General features: G+C 46.6%; 1 protein-coding gene across 42 annotated transcripts in view; it reads left to right on the plus strand.

The window, feature by feature from the left end:
- The first annotated feature begins 10,329 nt into the window (after nt 1–10,329).
- Nucleotides 10,330–18,669, plus strand: part of CEP250 (centrosomal protein 250) — a 78,844-nt gene continuing 70,504 nt past the window's right edge. For 15 of the 42 annotated variants that reach the window (XR_013399849.1, XM_028828360.2, XM_077951616.1 and 12 more), the window contains exons 1-3: nt 10,330–10,397; nt 15,027–15,149; nt 17,578–17,866. Coding sequence is in view for 41 of the 42 variants with exons in the window: in XM_028828360.2 (XP_028684193.2) it covers nt 17,681–17,866 (186 nt within the window). In the remaining variant the exon portion in view is untranslated. Of the gene's footprint in view, nt 10,398–14,046; nt 14,158–15,026; nt 15,150–17,577; nt 17,867–18,669 lie in introns of all 42 variants that reach the window. The other 27 variants (XM_077951598.1, XM_077951602.1, XM_077951617.1 and 24 more) reach the window with 5 other exon arrangements.

The raw sequence follows: 18,669 nt of genomic DNA on the forward strand, positions 1-18,669 counted from the left end.
CAGCCTCCCAAAGTGCTGGGATTACAGGTGTGAGCCACCGTGCCTGGCTTGGACTTTACTTTTAGTGCACTGGCCCATGGGATGTTTTAAGCAGGAGAGTAGTGACATAATGATTAAGAGCTAAGCCACTCACCTTCAAATCCTGGCTCCCCCCATTTATCAGCTATGTAATCTCAAGCAAATTATTTCATCTCTCCCTGCCTCAGTTTCCTCATGTATAAAACGGGGATCATGATGATATACCTGGCTGGGCAAACCGGTAAAAACATACCTGGCTCACACGTGTAATCTCAGCACTTTGGGAGGCTGAGATGGGAGGATTGCTTAAGCCCAGTAGTTCAAGACCAGCCTGGGCAACATAGCAGGACCTGTCTCTATAAAAATAAAAAAAAAACAGGCCAGGTGTGGTGGCTCACACCTGTAATCCCAGCACTTTGGGAGGCTGAGGTGGGCAGATTACCTGAGGTCAAGAGTTTGAGACCAGCCTGGCCAACATGGTGAAACCCTGTCTCTACTAAAAATAGAAAAAAATTAGCTGAGTGTAGTGGTAGGCGCCTGTAATCCCAGCTACTCAGGAGGCTGAGGAAGGAGAATCGCTTGAACCCAAGAGGCAGAGGTTGCAGTGAGCTGAGATCCGGCCACTGTACTCCAGCCTAGGCAATAAGAGCGAAACTCCGTCTCAAAACAACAACAACAACAAAACAAACAAACCAAAAAAACCCCTGTATCACAGAGTGGCTATAAGAAGTAATGTGTTTATACATGTAAAGAACCTTTCAATGACCAAAATATAGTATGTGCTTCATAAATTATAATTTTATTTATTGTTTTTTTTTTTTTTTTTTTTTTTTGAGACGGAGTCTCGCTCTGTCGCCCAGGCTGGAGTGCAGTGGCGCGATCTCGGCTCACTGCAAGCTCCGCCTCCCGGGTTCACGCCATTCTCCTGCCTCAGCCTCCCGAGTAGCTGGGACTACAGGCGCCCACAACCGCGCCCGGCTAATTTTTTGTATTTTTAGTAGAGACGGGGTTTCACCGTGGTCTCGATTTCCTGACCTTGTGATCCGCCCGCCTCGGCCTCCCAAAGCGCTGGGATTACAGGCGTGAGCCACCGCGCCCGGCCTGCTTTTTCTTTTTTTTGAGACAGGGTCTCACTCTGTCACCCAGGCTGGAGTGCAGTGGTGCGATCTCGGCTCACTGCAGCCTCGAACTCCTGAGCTCAAGCGATCCTCGCTTCTCAGCCTCCTGAATAGTTGGGACTACAGGCGCAAGCCACTGCACCCGGCTAATCATAAATTATAGTTTTGTTTTGTTTTAAAAAAGTTTCCGTTGTTAATATTGTCCTTGTTTCATAAATGAGGAAATTAAATCTCTGAGTAGTTAAGTGACTGGCACAAGTTCACACAGCTAAAGATGACAGAGCTAGAATTCAACCCAAGCCCCTAATTCTGAATCCAGTGCCCTTCCCACGTGAAGAGAGGACAGACCACCCTACAGGTTAGGAGCTGGCCGGGAGGAAAGCCCAGAGTCCCTTCCCTTTTCATCTGTGCTCCTTCTCCCAACCCCGGGGAACCCTGAGAACCCCGGCAAGAGCAGAGCTGCCTCTGCCTACCCTCACCTGCGCCGTAAACTTGGTTTCTTTTTTTTTTTTTTTTTTTTTTTTTTGAGACGGAGTCTCGCTCTGTCGCCCAGGGGTGCAGTGGCGCGATCTCGGCTCACTGCAAGCTCCGCCTCCTGCCTCAGCCTCCCGGGGTAGCTGGGACTACAGGCGCCCGCCACCACGCCCAGCTAGTTTTTTGTATTTTTTTAGTAGAGACGGGGTTTCACCGTGTTAGCCAGGATGGTCTTGATCTCCTGACCTCGTGATCTGCCCGTCTCGGACTCCCAAAGTGCTGGGATTACAGGCTTGAGTCACCGCACCCGGCCCCTGGTTTCTTTTCTGAACTCCGCAGCAGTGGCCACTGCTCAGGACGCTCTCTCAACGGCTCCCCCTGCTGAGCTACTCGGGAGCTGCAGCTTGCTAGAGTTGATTGTCTCTGGGCCTTCTGTCCATAGGTCAATCAAATTCTTCCCTGGGCTGCAAATACCTGTACTATCATCTGAAGCTGGAAATTGTGTGTGATTGTTGCGTGTGTCTGTCTGTTGTGGGTAGAGGGGTATGAATAAAATAACCACATGTTTTTCATATTTATTCTAGAAAATATTTTTATTTTTAAAATAATTCTAAAACTTTTAAAAAGTCATACATATTAGGAAGAAAAGTAATGTAAATTCATGATTTTAAAAATTCAAACAGTAGAAAAGAATGCAAAATAAAACATCTTCCTCCCACCCAAGACCCTGGGTCTTTCAGTCCTCCCCAGAAGCAACCACTCTGATCAGTCTCCTAGATGATTTTCCACACAATATAGTAACATAAGCTTTTTAAAAACTTTATTAGGCCGGGTGCGGTGGCTTATGCCTGTAATCCCGGCACTTTGGGAGGCTGAGGCGGGAAGATTGCCTGAGCCCAGGAGATCGAGATCAGCCTGAGCAACTTGGCACAAGCTCGTCTCTATAAAATAAAAAAAAAATTAAAACACCTCTTTATCGATGCATGATATTCGTACCAAATACATTTAATTATAAAATTAAATCATGTTCGTTGTAAAAATATTCAAAAGAGAAAGTTCCCCTCTCCCCTCACATCCCAATCTCTCTAATCACAGGAAACCTCTCTAATCACCGGAAACTTTGTTGTCATTCTTGAGCTCAGAAATCTCAGATCCTTGCTGGACTCCTCCACTCCTTCCCACTCCTTCCCTCCATCTAATTCCAATTCCCACTTTGCGTATAAGAACCCTAGTTGGGGCCGGGCGCGGTGGCTCAAGCCTGTAATCCCAGCACTTTGGGAGGCCGAGACGGGCGGATCACGAGGTCAGGAGATCAAGACCATCCTGGCTAACACGGTGAAACCCCATCTCTACTAAAAAATACAAAAAAAAAACTAGCCGGGCGAGGTGGCGGGCGCCTGTAGTCCCAGCTACTCGGGAGGCTGAGGCAGGAGAATGGCGTAAACCCGGGAGGCGGAGCTTGCAGTGAGCTGAGATCCGGCCACTGCACTCCAGCCTGGGCGACAGAGCCAGACTCCCTCTCAAAAAAAAAAAAAAAAAAGAACCCTAGTTGGTAAGTATTATTATCCCCATGTTGCAGCTGAGGAATTTGAGGCTCAGAGAGGGAAAGAGGGTTGTTCAAGAACATAAAGCAAGCTGGATGTGGTGGCGCACATATGTAGTCCTGGCTACAGGATTTTTTTTTTTTTTAAACAAAAAGAATATAGTTAAGGGCCCCACACACACTCACGCTTTTTTTTTTTTTTTTTTTTGAGACAGAGTCTCACTCTGTCACCCAGGCTGGAGTGCAGTGGCACAATCTCGGCTCATTGTAACCTCCTCCTCACAGGTTCAAGCAATTCTTGTGCCTCAGCCTTCCGAGTAGCTGGAATCACAGGTGAGCGACACCAGGCCCGGTATTTTTAGTAGAGACAGGGTTTTGCCATGTTGGCCAGGCTGGTCTCAAACTTCTGGCCTCAAGCAATCCACTTGCCTCCACCTCCCAAAGTGCTGGGATTACAGGCATGAGCCATCACGCCCAACCAAGGGCCCATTTTTGAGGAAGGAGAGGACCTGGTCCTATGGGAACTGTGACTGAACATCCTTTATTGCCCAAGCCCTGACTGATAGGGAAAAGATGTCATCCACTTCAAGAATCTCAAGCTTGGGTACACAGGTCGCTTAGAGCCTGACTTGGTCAGTGACAGGGGGCTAGGAATGGAATAAGAACTGCCTACTGAGGCTGGGTCAGGACCAGGGAGAAAATATCCAGCTGACAAAGGGAATCCAACTAGGGAGATTTACACAATTCAACCAAGTGGTAGCATTAGCAAGAGGAGTGTCCAGCATTCCTAACACATCCCATGCTCTAGCACACTGCTGTACCTCTGCACATGCTGCTTGGAATCCCCACCACCACCCCACCCCCGCCACTTTGCTTAGCATTTTTTTTTGAGATGGGGTCTTGCTATGCTGCCCAGACTGGTCTCAAACTCCTAAGCTCAAGAGGTTCTTCTGACTCATCCTCCTGAGTGGGTGGGACTACAGCCACATGCCACCATGCCTGGCTTATCTGCTTAGCATTTTTTTCTTTTTTTTGAGACAGAGTCTTGCTCTGTTGCCCAGGTTGGAGTGCAGTGGCCTGAACATAGCTGACTGCAAACTCGACCTCCTGGGCTCAAGTGACCCTTCAGAATAGTTGGGACTACAGTAGTGCACCACCACACCTGGCTACTTTTAGAGTTTTTATCCTTCACAAACAAGTCATAGTGGCACTGACTCTGTGCAGTCAGCTGCTCCCTGTTTTTTTTTTTTTTTTTTTTTTTCTTTTTTTTTTTTCTTTTTTTTTTTGAGACGGAGTCTCGCTCTGTAGCCCAGGCTGGAGTGCAGTGGCCGGATCTCAGCTCACTGCAAGCTCCGCTTCCCGGGTTCACGCCATTCTCCGGCCTCAGCCTCCCGAGTAGCTGGGACTACAGGCGCTGCCACTTCGCCCGGCTATTTTTTGTATTTCTTAGTAGAGACGGGGTTTCACCGTGTTAGCCAGGATGGTCTCGATCTCTTGACCTCGTGATCCGCCCGTCTCGGCCTCCCAAAGTGCTGGGATTACAGGCTTGAGCCACCGTGCCCGGCCTTGCTCCCTGTTTCTTTACTTGCTTGCCCGTCATGTGAGTTTGTGAACAGAGGCTCTGGACAGAGTTCATTTATTATTGTTCTTTGGGTCCCTCCCAGTGTCTAGCTCAACTTTTGGCACATAATAGATGCCCAATCAATATTTTAAAAATAATGTATGGAACTTCAGCACAGGAGCTCAAGCCTATAATCCCAGCACTTTGGGAAGCTAACGTAGGAAGACTGCTTGATGCCAGAAGTTCAAGACCAACCTGGCCAACACAGTGAGTCCCCATCTCTACAAAAAATTTTTTAAACAAATTAGCCAGGAATGGTGGCACATGCCTATAGTATTACCTACTCAAGACGCTGAGCCAGGAGGATCGCTTCAGCCCAGGAAGTTGAGGCTGCAGTGAGCTATGATCAAACCACTGCACTCCAACCTGAGTGAAAGAGCAAGACTCTGTTTCTAAAAAAAAAACCAAAAAAAAAAAAACCAGAATGGGCCAGGCGCGGTGGCTCATGCCTGTAATCCCAGCACTTTGGGAAGCCAAGGTGGGTGGATCACTTGAGGTCAGGAATTCAAGACCAGCCTCGCTAACACCCCATCTCTACTAAAAAAAAAAAAAAAAAATTAGCTGGGTGTGGTGGCAGGCGCCTGTAATCCCAGCTTCTCAGGAAGCTGAGGCATGAGAATCACTTGAATCCAGCAGGCGGAGGTTGCAATGAGCCAAGATCGTGTCACTGCACTCCAGCCTGGGCTACAAAGTGAGACTCTGAAAAAAAAAAAAAAAAAAAAAAGAATGGACTCAGATTAACAGCAGCAAGAGACTATCGTTTTGGTGCTCCAGACCGTTACCTTGCAGCAAGAAAGAAAGAGGAAAATGGCTGGGTTTTTTTCCCTCTATTTTTCCCCCTCTGTCATCCTCAGCTCACTTCAGTCACTCAACATGTCTCCATGTTAACATGGAGAGGAAGATGGGGGCGGGAAAAGTCTTCTTTGAACTAGTGTAACAGCTGGCTTAATGCTTTCTGGGCCTCGCAGATGTTTATAGCCATCTCTATCTATCATCAAAGCATCATGGGGTGCTTTTATACACTCTTCAGGGGTTCACTACCAGCCCCTCTCCTGCAGTTCCCTTAGAAAAGGCATCTATTAATGGCCATTTGTCTAGCTTCTTCTTCCTGGGGTCCCTTTATACCTCCAGGAAGCCCTGCTGAACAGGACCTAGTAGCCAGCGGGCTTGTCTCTTCTTGCTAGATTTCACAGGCAGGAAGCATATCCTGGTCACGATACTCCCTAACTGCAATAGTATGGATTCTGCATCTCAGATTCTCATGGAAGCCCCGTCTCCCAGTCACTTGGTTTGAGTGGTTAAAGGTAATGTCCTTTCAATCTTCCCCAAGGAGGAATGGGGACTCACAGCCAGAAATATCTCCACACAAATTATCTATCCTCCACCTGCAGACCCCTTTATATTGGGATAAGGGATTTAGGAACTTTAAAACAGATTTTAGACTAACAGAAAAACAAAAACAAAAAATATATATATACACACACATATATATGTACAGTGATTTAGCACCTCACTTTGAAATTTCACATGTATATATACATATATATATATATATATATATATTTTTTTTTTTTTAATTCGGTTAGCCCAGACAGCCTCTTGGCATGGACTAGGAGGAATATGTATAAATAACAAGCAAGGCTGGTTGTAGCAAAGATCCATATTATAGCCCTCAGAGAGGGTTTGAGTATAAGGCATATTTCTAGAGATGGAATTTAGGGTGTAAAGGAAGAAACCCTTCCCCTCACCTGGCAGGGACCAGGGTTGATTTTCTTTCAACTGATCCATTGTCTTTCCCTCCAATCCAGCCACCTTTGAGAACTCCCCAGTCTGGTTCATCAGACAGGTCTGAACATGATCAGACTTGAATTGTCTGGTTTAAGTCTTTATAGGACTCTTGGACCCCAAGACAGGTGTTGGGTAGGAACACCTGTTTGTGCGTTTCAAATGCTCCATGCAGTTTGCAGAATGTGGTGGTTTTTTTCCATTTTTTTCCTTTTTTTTTTTTTTGAGAGAGGGTGTTACTCCTGTCACCCAGGCTGGAATGCAGTAGGGCCATCACAGCTCATTGCAGCCTCGACCTCCTGGGCTCAAGCAATCCTCCCACCTCATTTTTTGATTTTTTGTAGAGACAAGGTCTAACTATGTTGCCTAGGCTGGTCTCTAACTCCTGGGCCCAAGTGATCCACCTGTATTGGCCTTCCAAAGTGCTGGGGTTACAGGCATGAGCCACGCCTCCCAGTCATTTGCAGGATGTGTAAAGACTGATGTGGTGTACTCTTATGCCTACAGAATCACTAGGGCAGGGGTTTCCAATCCCCTGGGCCACGGACTACTATCAGTCTTGACCTGTTAGGACCCTGGCAGCACAGCAGGAGTTGAGTAGATTAGCAAGCATTACCACCTGAGCTCCACCTCCTGTCAGTTCAGGAGCAGCATCAGATTCTCATAGGAGGCAAATCCTATTAAGAACTGTGCATGAGAGGGATCTAGGTTACACGCTCATGAGAATCTAATGCCCGATGATCTGAGGTGGAAGTCTCATCCCAAAACCATTCCCACCTGCCCCTGCCTATCCCCGCTTCACATACCAGCTAACTCCACTTTGGGCTTTGGCTCAGATAATATCCAGTTGTACTACATTATTATGTTTTAATATGATTTCCAACTTGTCCTTACTACATTGTATTATTATTCAATACTAGAACATAATCAATGCTCAATAAATGTCCACTGGGTGAATGAATAAATAAGGGAATGAATCCCCCTTTACAAACATCAAAGATTACTGTTTGGTTTGGTATATCTTGGTAGTCTGAAACCTGTTTACTCCTCATAGTCTTTTTTTTTTTTTTTTGAGATGGGCTTTCGCTCTTGTTGCCCAGGCTGGAGTGCAATGGTGCAATCTTGGCTCACCATAACCTCCGCCAGGTTTGAGTGATTCTCCTGCCTCAGCCTCCCGAGTAGCTGGGATTACAGGCATGCACCACCACACCTGGCTAATTTTGTATTTTTAGTAGAGATGGAGTTTCTCCCTGTTGGTCAGGCTGGTATAGAATTCCCGACCTCAGCCTCCCAAAGTGCTGGGATTACAGGCATGAGTCACTGCACCCAGCCGACTCCTCATAGTCTTAAAATATATTGTCTAGTTTGCTAATGGATGTTATGTCATTAAACTTTGTAACACTAGGGCTGACTTGATTCATTCATTCAATGGATACTTACTTGATACCTACCATATATGTGAGACTGTGCTAAATCCCAGGAATAAGTCTATTCATACGAAGCTTAAATTTTGGAGGGAATGTTAATAGGAAAACAAAATAATAAATGGAAAGTGCTATGAAAGAAACAGAATACGACCAGGCGTGGTGGCTCACGCCTGTAATCTCAACATGTTGGGAGGCTGAGGCAGGTGGATCATGAGGTCAGGAGATCAAGACCATCCTGGCTAACATGGTGAAACCCCGTCTCTACTAAAAATACAAAAAAAATTAGCCAGGCAAGGTGGCAGGCACCTGTGGTCCCAGCTACTCGGGAGGCTGAGGCAGGAGAATGGTGTGAACTGAGGAGGTGGAGCTTGCACTGAGCCAAGATTGCACTGCTGCACTCCAGCCTGGGCGACAGAGCAAGACTCCGTCCCAAAAAAAAAAAAAAAAAGAAAAGAAACAGAAGACTACCCTAGAAAATACAAGGTATTACTTTAGACAGTATGGTCAGGGAAGACCTAGTTGAAGAAGTATCATTTAAACTGGGACCTGAAGGACAGGAAGGTACCAGCTAGGCCAAGAGCTGGGGGAAAAGTGGTCTCCGTAGCTGGCAGAGTATATGCAAATGCCCTGAGGCAGAAAAGAGCTTGATGTGCATAACATTTAGATTGTTTCATTTCTATTTCAAATATTGTTGCACTGAACATTCATGCATAATGCCTGTTGTGCGATTATTCCCTTAGGATGGAATCCCACACCACTGCTTCTTTGCATCGTTTTCTCTGTCTAGTGACTGGAGATGTTCCTTTTCCCCTCTCTAGTTTGCCTTTCAGAATCTGTGTCCTTCCTTCCCCTTTTACTCTCCACTTTCTCTAGTCCTCAAATCAGCTATTAAGATCTTTTTTGTGTTCTTACAGGAGAAAGATAAAATATAGCTTTTAAGTGTTCCTTTCTCAGATTACCTTTGGCTGTGGATTAACCTAAAGCCTTGCTGTTTTACTCGAGCTATCCACTCATTCATCCATTCACTCAACACTTACTGAGCACCTATTTTGTACCAGGCCTTGTGCTGAGCGCTATAGTCAGATGACCAAATTACAGTCTCTACGCTCAAGCTCACAATCTCATGCAGTGCTTCCTAAAACATGTTCCCCATGTATCAGAATCGCCCTGGGTACTTTCTAAAATGCAGATTCCTGGACTCCACCCCCGGTTTACGGATTCTCTGGGGGTGGAATCCAAGAGTCTGCATTTACCAGTTTTGTTTTTAATTCCTACTAAAAATTGAGAACCACTGACTGCAAGAGTGAGGCAGGTAAATGGAGTTTACAACTCTAAGAAAGTGCATTAACAATTCATACACATAGCTGGGCGCGGTGGCTCACGCCTGTAATCCTAGCACTTTGGGAAGCCGAGGCGGGCAGATCACGAGGTCAAGAGAGATGGAGACCATCCTGGCCAACATGGTGAAACCCTGTCTCTACTAAAAATACAAAAATTAGGCGGGCGTGGTGGCGGGCGCCTGTAGTCCCAGCTACTCGGGAGGCTGAGGCAGGAGAATTACTTGAACCCGGGAGGTAGAGGTTGCAGTGAGCCGAGATCGTGCCATTGCACTCCAGCCTGGCGACAGAGCAAGACTCCATTTCAAAAAAAAAAAAAAAAAAATGTAGACACAAAATGCTAAGGGAATAACGCATGGGTCCTACAGGGAAGAAAAAGTTCTCTAGAAGTCAGGCTTAAGCAGACAAACTGCAGCTCCGGGACGGATGAAGTCAGGTAAAGGTAACACTCTGTGCAGACATGTAGACAAAACCGAGTGCTGCGCAAGTAACTCGCCTGTAAGTGTTATGCTGCCTGAAGCTGCAGGGAGCGTCTGAGCAGCAAGGTGAAAAACCCTCAGAAACTGGTCGCGCTGCCAGTTTAATCGCCAACCAGTGGCAGCAAGCCCCTTTGTTTCTCGCGCAGTTGGAATTGTAGTCTGGTTTGTAGGTGGAGCTGTGCGCAGGCGCACCTAGAACCAGGTGACCTTGCACATGCGCTATATATAACACTGAAGCCTAAAGGGAGACGATTGAGGGCAATTTTTCTTCTCTGCTTCCGAAATATCCCTTTCGCGAATCCAGAGACCCTGACCGTCCTCATTTCTGGCGAGGGATCTTATAATTCTCAAAATAATACTCCCTTTCCTTCAGGGCCTCTCTAGTAAGTCGGCTGCCAATACCCAATATGGCGGGAGGCCCTGCGCCGGCGCAGTCTGCCTATAGGTGCAGGACTTGGCGGGGCGGGCCCCTCCCAAAGGGCGGGAGATTGGGGGGCGGGCCCCGCCCCCGTCCCCGGCGGGGCCTTAGCAGAGGCTGCCGCAGCTCCAGCGCTGAGCAACTAGCCGGGCGTCTGCTGGAGCCGAGCGTGGTGAGGTGGGGCCTCAGGGGCAGGCGGGAGGTGCTCGGGTTAACCGTCCGAGGCCCAGAGACCTGCCCGTCTAGGGCGCCTGAGGGAATCCCGTTCGCGCAGCGGCCTCTTGTTACCCGGGCGGGGAACCCTAGGCCCAGAGAGGGGCTGAGACGCGTCGTTAGGGTCGGGGCCCGCTTGCCTCAGCTTCCTGCTGCCACCAGTACGCTAAGCTCCAGTCGGCGCCGAAGGAGAGCATCCCGACCCTCGTGTCCAGTAGCCCCAGTCCCGGGTTGAGAGGGCGAGGCGCCGCGCTCTCCCGCCCTCCCGCCCCTCTCGCTGTCTGTGTCCTGGCGGCTTTGCACGTGATCTATCCCAGAGCCCAGTCCCACTTGCCACCCAACTCTGGAGCTCCCATTCTTCAGGACCCTGCTGAAGTATCACTTCGCCGCCTCCTTCTCCAGGCGCAGCTGCATTCGCTTCTCGGTTTTTGCACTCGCTGCACCGAGTTACTTTCCCTGCCCCTTGTTGACATCGTAAGCTCCTTCGTTAGATGTTATGCCTTGCCTTTTTCACCTGTAGATCCCAGGGCCTAGCACGTGATGATAATAGTCGTGGCTCACTGTACGGAATGGTCACAAATTGTCAGGTGCTACTGAATGCATTACACATAAGGGCCCATTTATTATTTATTTAGAGACGGAGTTTCGCTCATTGCCCAGGCTGGAGTGCAATGGCGCGATGTCAGCTCACCTCAATCTCCGCCTCCCGGGTTGAAGCGATTCTCCTGCCTCAGCCTCCCGAGTAGCTGGGACTACAGGCATGCGCCACCACACCCGGCTAATTTTATATTTTTAGTAGAAACGGGGTTTCTCCATGTTGGCCAGGCTGGTCTCGAACTCCTGGACCTCAGGTGATCCGCCCGCCTCGGCCTCCCAAAGTGCTGGAATTACAGGCATGAGCCACCGCACTGGGCCAAAGGCCTATTTAATCTTTCCAACAGTCCTGTGGGGTGAGATCTTTCTGTATCTTCACGTTTTACCCATGAAGAAACTGAGGTACATTAGAAAAAGTAATTTTCTGAGAGTCCCACAACTAATAAGTGGATGGAGCTGGGAAACTGTCCCCAGGGCATTTGATAACTTGACTAGATTGCCTTTGGGTTTAATGAATGTTTCTTGAATTGATCTTTACTTTGGCCTTGGGAGTTATTGGAGGCTAGGATTGTAATCAGCATTTTCCTGAGAAGGCTTAGAAAGGAGAACTGGTGTTCCCAAATTTATAGAGGTCACAACAAAACCAAGGCTACTGGTACGCCCTCTGTTCTTTTAGTTCTACCTTTCTTTGCTCCTTTTCGATCAGAAAGCTGCAGACATAGGTGTCATTATTCCTATTTAAGAAGTGCCGCTCACAAAGCTGTGAGTTCGTAGTCCATGGCTTTAGGTAATGTAATGTCCATGCTTTAGCAGCTAATGTAATGCAGATAGTAGAATTTGGAATCAGGCTGGGGTTCAGTCATTGCTCTGCCGCTGACCAAGGTTTAAGTTATATCCCTCCCCCTACTTTTTTTTTTTTTGGGGGGGGGACGCGGTCTCATTCTGTCACCCAGGCTGGAGTGCAGTGGTGCGATCTTGGTTCACTGCAACCTCCTGTCTCCTAGGTTCAGGCGATTCTCCCGCCTCAGCCTCCTGAGTAGCTGGGATTACAGGCGCCCACCCATGCCCGGCTAATTTTTGTATTTCTAGGAGGGATGGGGTTTTGCCATGTTGGCCAGGCTGGTCTCGAACTCCTGGTCTCTAATGATCTGCCCAACTCAGCCTCCCAAAGTGCTGGGATTACAGGTGTAAGCCACCACACTCAGTCTGTTTTTTGTTTTTTAGATAGTTAATAGAGCTGTTAGCATTTTGTAAGACCATTGGTGATAATATGCTCTATTATTATCATATTAGATCATATTAGTGGCCGGATCTCAGCTCACTGCAAGCTCCGCCTCCCGGGTTTACGCCATTCTCCTGCCTCAGCCTCCCGAGTAGCTGGGACTACAGGCGCCTGCCACCTCGCCCGGCTAGTTTTTTGTATTTTTTTTAGTAGAGACAGGGTTTCACCGTGTTAGCCAGGATGGTCTCGATCTCCTGACCTCGTGATCCGCCCGTCTCGGCCTCCCAAAGTGCTGGGATTACAGGCTTGAGCCACCGTGCCCAGCCTGTTTTTTTTTTTTTTTAGAGGTGGGAATCTCCCTGTGTTGCCCAGGCTGGTCTTGAACTCCTGGCCTCAAGAGATCCTCCTGCCTTGGTGAAACCCTGTCTCTACTAAAAATACAAAAAAATTAGCTGGTCGTAGTGGCACATGCTTGTAATCCCAGCTACTCGGGAGGCTGAGACATGAGAATTACCTGAACCGGGGAGGCAGAGGTTGCAGTGAGCTGAGATCATGCCAGTGCACTACAGCCTGGGTGACAGAGCCAGATCCTGTCTCAAAAACAAAACAAAACACTAGATCAGATTACCTTGGAAATGAATGGAGATGGAGAAGAGGTCTGAAGCCTTGGGGTTTCCAAACTTCAGATATTGGGGAGATGAGAAAAGGCAGCAAAGGAGACTGAGTGGGAGAGGCCAGAGGTTGGAGGAGAACAAGAGAGAAAGGCCCCACATGAGATTTAGATAAGGAGCTGCATGGTAATTTGGTTTTTTTGTTTTCAAGAATAAGAAACAAATTGTCTCTGTACACAAATGTCTATACTGTAGTTTCTTTTTCAATAAATACAATGTTTGTGTCCTCAAATATTTTTCAGTTTTTGCTTTAAGTGACAAATTGTATTTAATACCATTCTGCATCTTAGTCCTTGTAGCATTTATGCCTCTATTCCAAGTTTAGGTGGTGGTGTTGCTTCTCTTGTAAACTTTATTTAAATACTCCTTTTGTAGTATTTTGGATGAGAGAGGACCAAATACATAATTTATCTCCCTCTTCTGTCACTTTCCACTCCAGGTTCACAGGTGGCTATTGGTCTTTAGTAAGGGTACTGTCTTCCCCGTCTGATTTTTAGCAAAAGTAGGAAGGTAGGTCTTGTTCATTTCTGTACCACCGTGGCAGACTCCTGATACTGAGTTGAAATTCATGAGTGTTTATGGGATAAATTAATGTACCAAAGAATCTTTTCCCTTTTCCTGCAGTAATGATAACATTGGCTCAGTGGTTTACAGCTTAGAAGTACAGAGACACTCATTATCTTATTTGAATGTAATCCAATTTGTTACAATTTGCCAGCTACTGCTCTTTTCCCTTTCTCAGGCACGTTGAAACTTACCTTCCCTTTGGGGGCTCTGCTAGTTTATTCCTAGCAGATCTGATCCCGCGTGTGTTCATAAAAGGATGCTGAACTGTGTCTTGAGGAAGCTCAGAATTAAATCTGAATTTCAGAAAGATTCCTCAGATAATTTTTCTCTGTCACTTCCCTTTTATTCTTGTTTTAATAAATTTTAGTTTTATGAGGATTGTTTTGGTTTTAAAAAACAAAATCTTTTTTTAAACTATTTTTTACAACAATTTTAGGGTTACAGAAAAATTGCATAGTACAGAGAGTTCCTGTACACCCTGCACCCAGTCTTCCCTTTTAGTATGGTATATTTGCTATAATGCAAATCTTTTTTTTTTTTTTTTTTTTTTTTTTTTGAGATGGGGTCTTGCTCTTGTCGCCCAGGCTGGACAGTGTTGGCTAGGCTGGTCTCGAACTTCTGACCTCAAGTGATCTGCCCGCCTCAGCCTCCCAAAGTGCTGGGATTACAGGTATGAGCCACTGCGCCTGGCCATGCAAATCATTTTTTGAGATAACTGGGGCATATAAAAATATAAACAAAATGAAGTTGCTTTATCTCTACAAGCCTCATTTTCTTTATCTGCAAGATGAGGGGGGTTGGACTAAATTTCTAAATAGCTTTACAATTTTTTAATTATTTGCTAAAGTAATTATATAATTCTAATATAATTTCATTTATTTGTTGAAGTATTACTAATACTACCTTGCCAAATCATGTTTGCAAGTTACTGACAGCCATATCCTAAAAGAAAACTTAATGAGAATTCATGGAACTATGTGTGGCAGGACTGCTTATTAGAGATATTAGGTTGAACTATGTGAAATTGCCATTTTTGTAGGCAAAAAATAATGGGTGAGGCTGGGCTTGGTGGCTCACACCCATAATGCCAGCACTTTGGGAGGCTTGGGCCAGAGGGTGGCTGCCTGAAACCAGGAGTTTGAGACAAGCTCAGGCAACAAGGCAAAACCTTGTCTCTACCGAAAAAAAAAAAAAAAAAAGGCTTGGTGGCACACACCTTCAGCTCCTCTGAAGGCTGAGGCTGGAGGATCCCTTCAGCCCAGGAGTTTGAGGCTGCAGTGAGCTATGATTGCACCATTGTACTCCAGCCTGGGTGACAGCTAGATCGTTTCTCTAATAATAATAATAATAATAGGATAATATTAGCAATTTCTTATGGTTCAACCTAATGTTTTGGGATAGGGATTCAACAAAGTGTGAGGGGCCTTTAGGGCCTCATAAACTCCCACTGCATGCAAAAGCCTGGCTCAGCCCTCACAGTACTAGGAGAGAAAAGACTCCTCAGTTCCCTTGAAGTAACTTGGATCTACATTATTGTAGGTAGAGTTGTTGGCAGACATCCTGGGATAAGAGAACCGTTTCCTGGAAAGTCTGTGCCTCCAACCAGCAGAGAGGGATTGAGCTTCATTGCACTCAACACAGCCAGCATTTCATAGTACCATGGTGAGTTGGTCACACAGCCTTGGCAAAAAGGCTGAAAAGGAGGGTGTCATAGTATGGGGAAAGGTTGTATTACCCTGGTTCATAGGCTAAGAAGAGGCCTGGAGTACTGGTGCCACCAAACCTTTATTGGTGCCATTCTGTTCTTACTTTATGCACTTTCCTTACTGCCTAGTACAGGCTTTGCAAACTCAAGTATCTTCGGTTGTTCAGGAGGTAATGTAAATTAGTAAGCCGAGTTTTCCTCTATAGTGCTACTATAGCAGAAACAATAGCACAGTTGCAATGATAAATGACAACTGAAATATGCTGTCATTGTGAGGGAGAGAATCGGTGTGTGTATGGGGAGGCCATGATGAACTGGAGAGCACACGCCCTGTCTAAAGGGGGCAGGCGCTGTTCAACTGTGTGGAGCTCGTGCCCTGTCTAAAGGGGCAGGCACTATTCAACTGTGCCACTGGTTGTTGCCTTATTGAAATATGGGTCAAGCGTCACTAGGTATTCTGATTTTCCAAAGGAACCAGAAATATGGATTTTATGTACTTTCTCCCAGTGATAAATGTCGGCACCTAATTTGAATGCTTAAAAACTATTATGTGGGCCACACAATGGCTGAAAAGCGCTAGCAGGGCCCTGATTTGTCATCTCTGGCCCAAGGCTCAGCTCTGCCAGGAGTGAGGCTCACATGGATTTCTTCATTGGACATTGTTGACAACTTACAATGAATTAGACGGCTCCTTCCTTTGAGGCACTTACGGATTAGCAGAGAAAATAGACCATGATGATAAGATGTAGAGTAGACATCAGAACATATGTATTCTCTCTGTGTATATAGCTATAAAAGTGAGTAAGTCTTTCTGGGTTCATCTGGGAGGACATGATAGGACATGGCATTTGAGCCAGGATGTGGGAAATCAATAGTTTGGTGCATTAAAGGGATTTGGGGCCCTTGAAATTTCTACTGTATGTGCAGATGTTAGGTTTACATTCGCTGTATATACCATTTTGTTGATAGGTAGTTGAAAATACAGATATTCCTTAGCCCTGCTGGTGAGAGTCTTAGGGTTAATAAAATGAGAGAACTCTTCCCCTGGCCCAGGTTGTGGGATAATTGTGTGTTTTAGAGGCCTAAGTAACTCAGAGGTCATGATGCCCTCATTTCTGGATGAGGAAATTGAAAGGGAAGTAGCACATCTGAGGTCACAGAGCCCATTGGAGGCAGACCTTGGAATAGCACCCAGAACTCTACCACCATGCCTTCCCCTGTCCTGGGTATCTCTGAAGCTCACCGTTAGGCTGGCCGCCTCTGCCTGTGGTGGCCCATTGCCCTGTTTTAGCCCAGCTCCTGGTGGGTGAGGGTGTTTGGCCATCCTGCTGCTACTGGTTCCTTCTCTCTTTTGGATCCCTTGCCTGAAATGCCTGCCACTCCTTTTCTTTGTCAGATAGACTACTTGTGTTCAAATCTCTCATCAACTGCATGCCAGCTGTGTGGCCTGGCACAAGTTTTTTTTGTTTTTTGTTTTTTGTCTTTTGAGATGGAGTCGCGCTCTGTCGCCCAATCTGGAGTGCAGTGGCATGGTCTCAGCTTGCTGCAACCTCCACCTCCCAGTTCAAGCAATTCCCCTGCCTCAGCCTCCCGAGTAGCTGGGATTACAGGAGACTGCCACCACACCCGGCTAATTTTTTGTGTTTTTAGTAGAGACGGGGTTTCACCATGTTGGCCAGGCTGGTCTTGAACTCCTGACCTTGTGATCCACCTGCCTCGGACTCCCAAAGTGCTGGGATTACAGGCGTGAGCCACCACGCCCGGCCCTGGCAGAAGTTTTTTAACCTTTTAAAGCCCCAGTTTCCTCATCTATATATAAAGAGTTATAATAGTACGTTTGGTGAAGTGTAATGGGAAGGCATTGGAAGGTTTCAAGATTTTTCTAAAAACAAAATGACGTAATGCATGTAAAGTACTTAAAGCAACAGCACTCCAGAAGCACTCAGCAAGTGTTAACAATGATGATGATTCACTCAGTTCACAGCACCCCTGGGCTGGGTTAAGTTCTCTTCCTTTGTTTTCTCATACCATCTTCTTATTTCACATGCCACATTGTATGTATTGTAATTGTTTGTGCCTATTTCCCCTGCTAGATTAAGAACGCCTTCAGCGATTCATTCAACAAGGGTTTGTGAGCCACTGTGCCAGCAACTAAGGATGCAGTGATAAACCAGGAGCTCTTGGTTTAGTGCAGAGTTCCGAAAGGCATGCCAGGAGACACTAGTCCTGTGAGCTTGTCTCATGGTCAGTTCAATTTGGGGAATGCTGCTCATCATAGTGCCATTCAGAGATGAGGGTCCCTTTTAGTATTTTAAAGGTTCTGAGGAGTCTTGTATATAGTACAAGAACAGTCCTTTCAATTTGACTATGTGCTTTGGTCCCCAGTTCAAGAGGAGGTTGAAGTGGCATGGCAATGGTTAGAGACTCTGCTGGATGTGAACACCCTCTGGCTACCTAGGGACCTGTGGGCCTGCCACCTGGTGCCCTCATGGAGACAAGAAACCCTGGGTTGAACAACATGAAGCCCCAGTCACTGCAGCTGGTGCTGGAAGAGCAGGTGCTGGCACTACAGCAGCAGATGGCGGAGAATCAGGCAGCCTCCTGGCGGAAGCTGAAGAACTCCCAGGAGGCCCAGCAGAGACAAGCAACCCTTGTGAGGAAGCTGCAGGCCAAGGTGAGGCAGCTGCCCTTTTGAGGAGGGGAAAGAGAACAACCCCCAGAGCTGGGTGCTGAGATGAGATAAGGGTTGTAGGAGGCAGAGCCTTGTGGTGGGATTGGCCTACATCTAGCTTGGTGAGATAAGACCCAGACCTTCTAGCTTTCATGTACAGCTTCTCTTTTGATGCTCACAACTGTTCCATGAGGTATGTATTGTATCCTTTTTATTTTATTTTATTTTATTTTATTTTATTTTTGAGATAGGGTTTTGCTCTGTTGCCCAGGCTAGAGTGCAGTGGTATGATCACAGATCACTGCAGCCTCAACCTCCTGGGCTCAGGCAATCCTCCTGCCTCAGCCTCTCGAGTATCTGGGACCACATGTGTACACCACTACTTTCGACTAATATTTCTCTTTTAAAGATGAAATTCACAAGGGTTAAGTTAGTTATCCAGGTTTCCTCACCTAGTCTAGAGCCAAAGCCCATGATCTTGCCTCTATGATATAAAAGGCATATAGAAAGTATTATTTATTTATTTATTTATTTTTGAGATGGAGTCTCGCTTATATAGAAAGTGTTATTTAAATGCCCAAATAAGGCCAGACGCGGTGGCCCATGCCTGTAATCCCAGAACTTTGGGAGGCCGAGGTGGCTGTATCACCTGAGGTCAGGAGTTCGAGACCAGCCTGGCCAACATGGCAAAACCCTGTCTCTACTAAAAGTACAAAAATTAGCTGAGTGTGGTGGCATGTTCCTGTAATCTCAGCTACTCGGGAGGCTGAGGTAGGAGAATCACTTGAACCTGGGAGGCGGAGGTT

This window comes from Macaca mulatta, chromosome 10, assembly GCF_049350105.2.
Source record: "Macaca mulatta isolate MMU2019108-1 chromosome 10, T2T-MMU8v2.0, whole genome shotgun sequence".
Lineage (NCBI taxonomy): Eukaryota > Metazoa > Chordata > Mammalia > Primates > Cercopithecidae > Macaca > Macaca mulatta.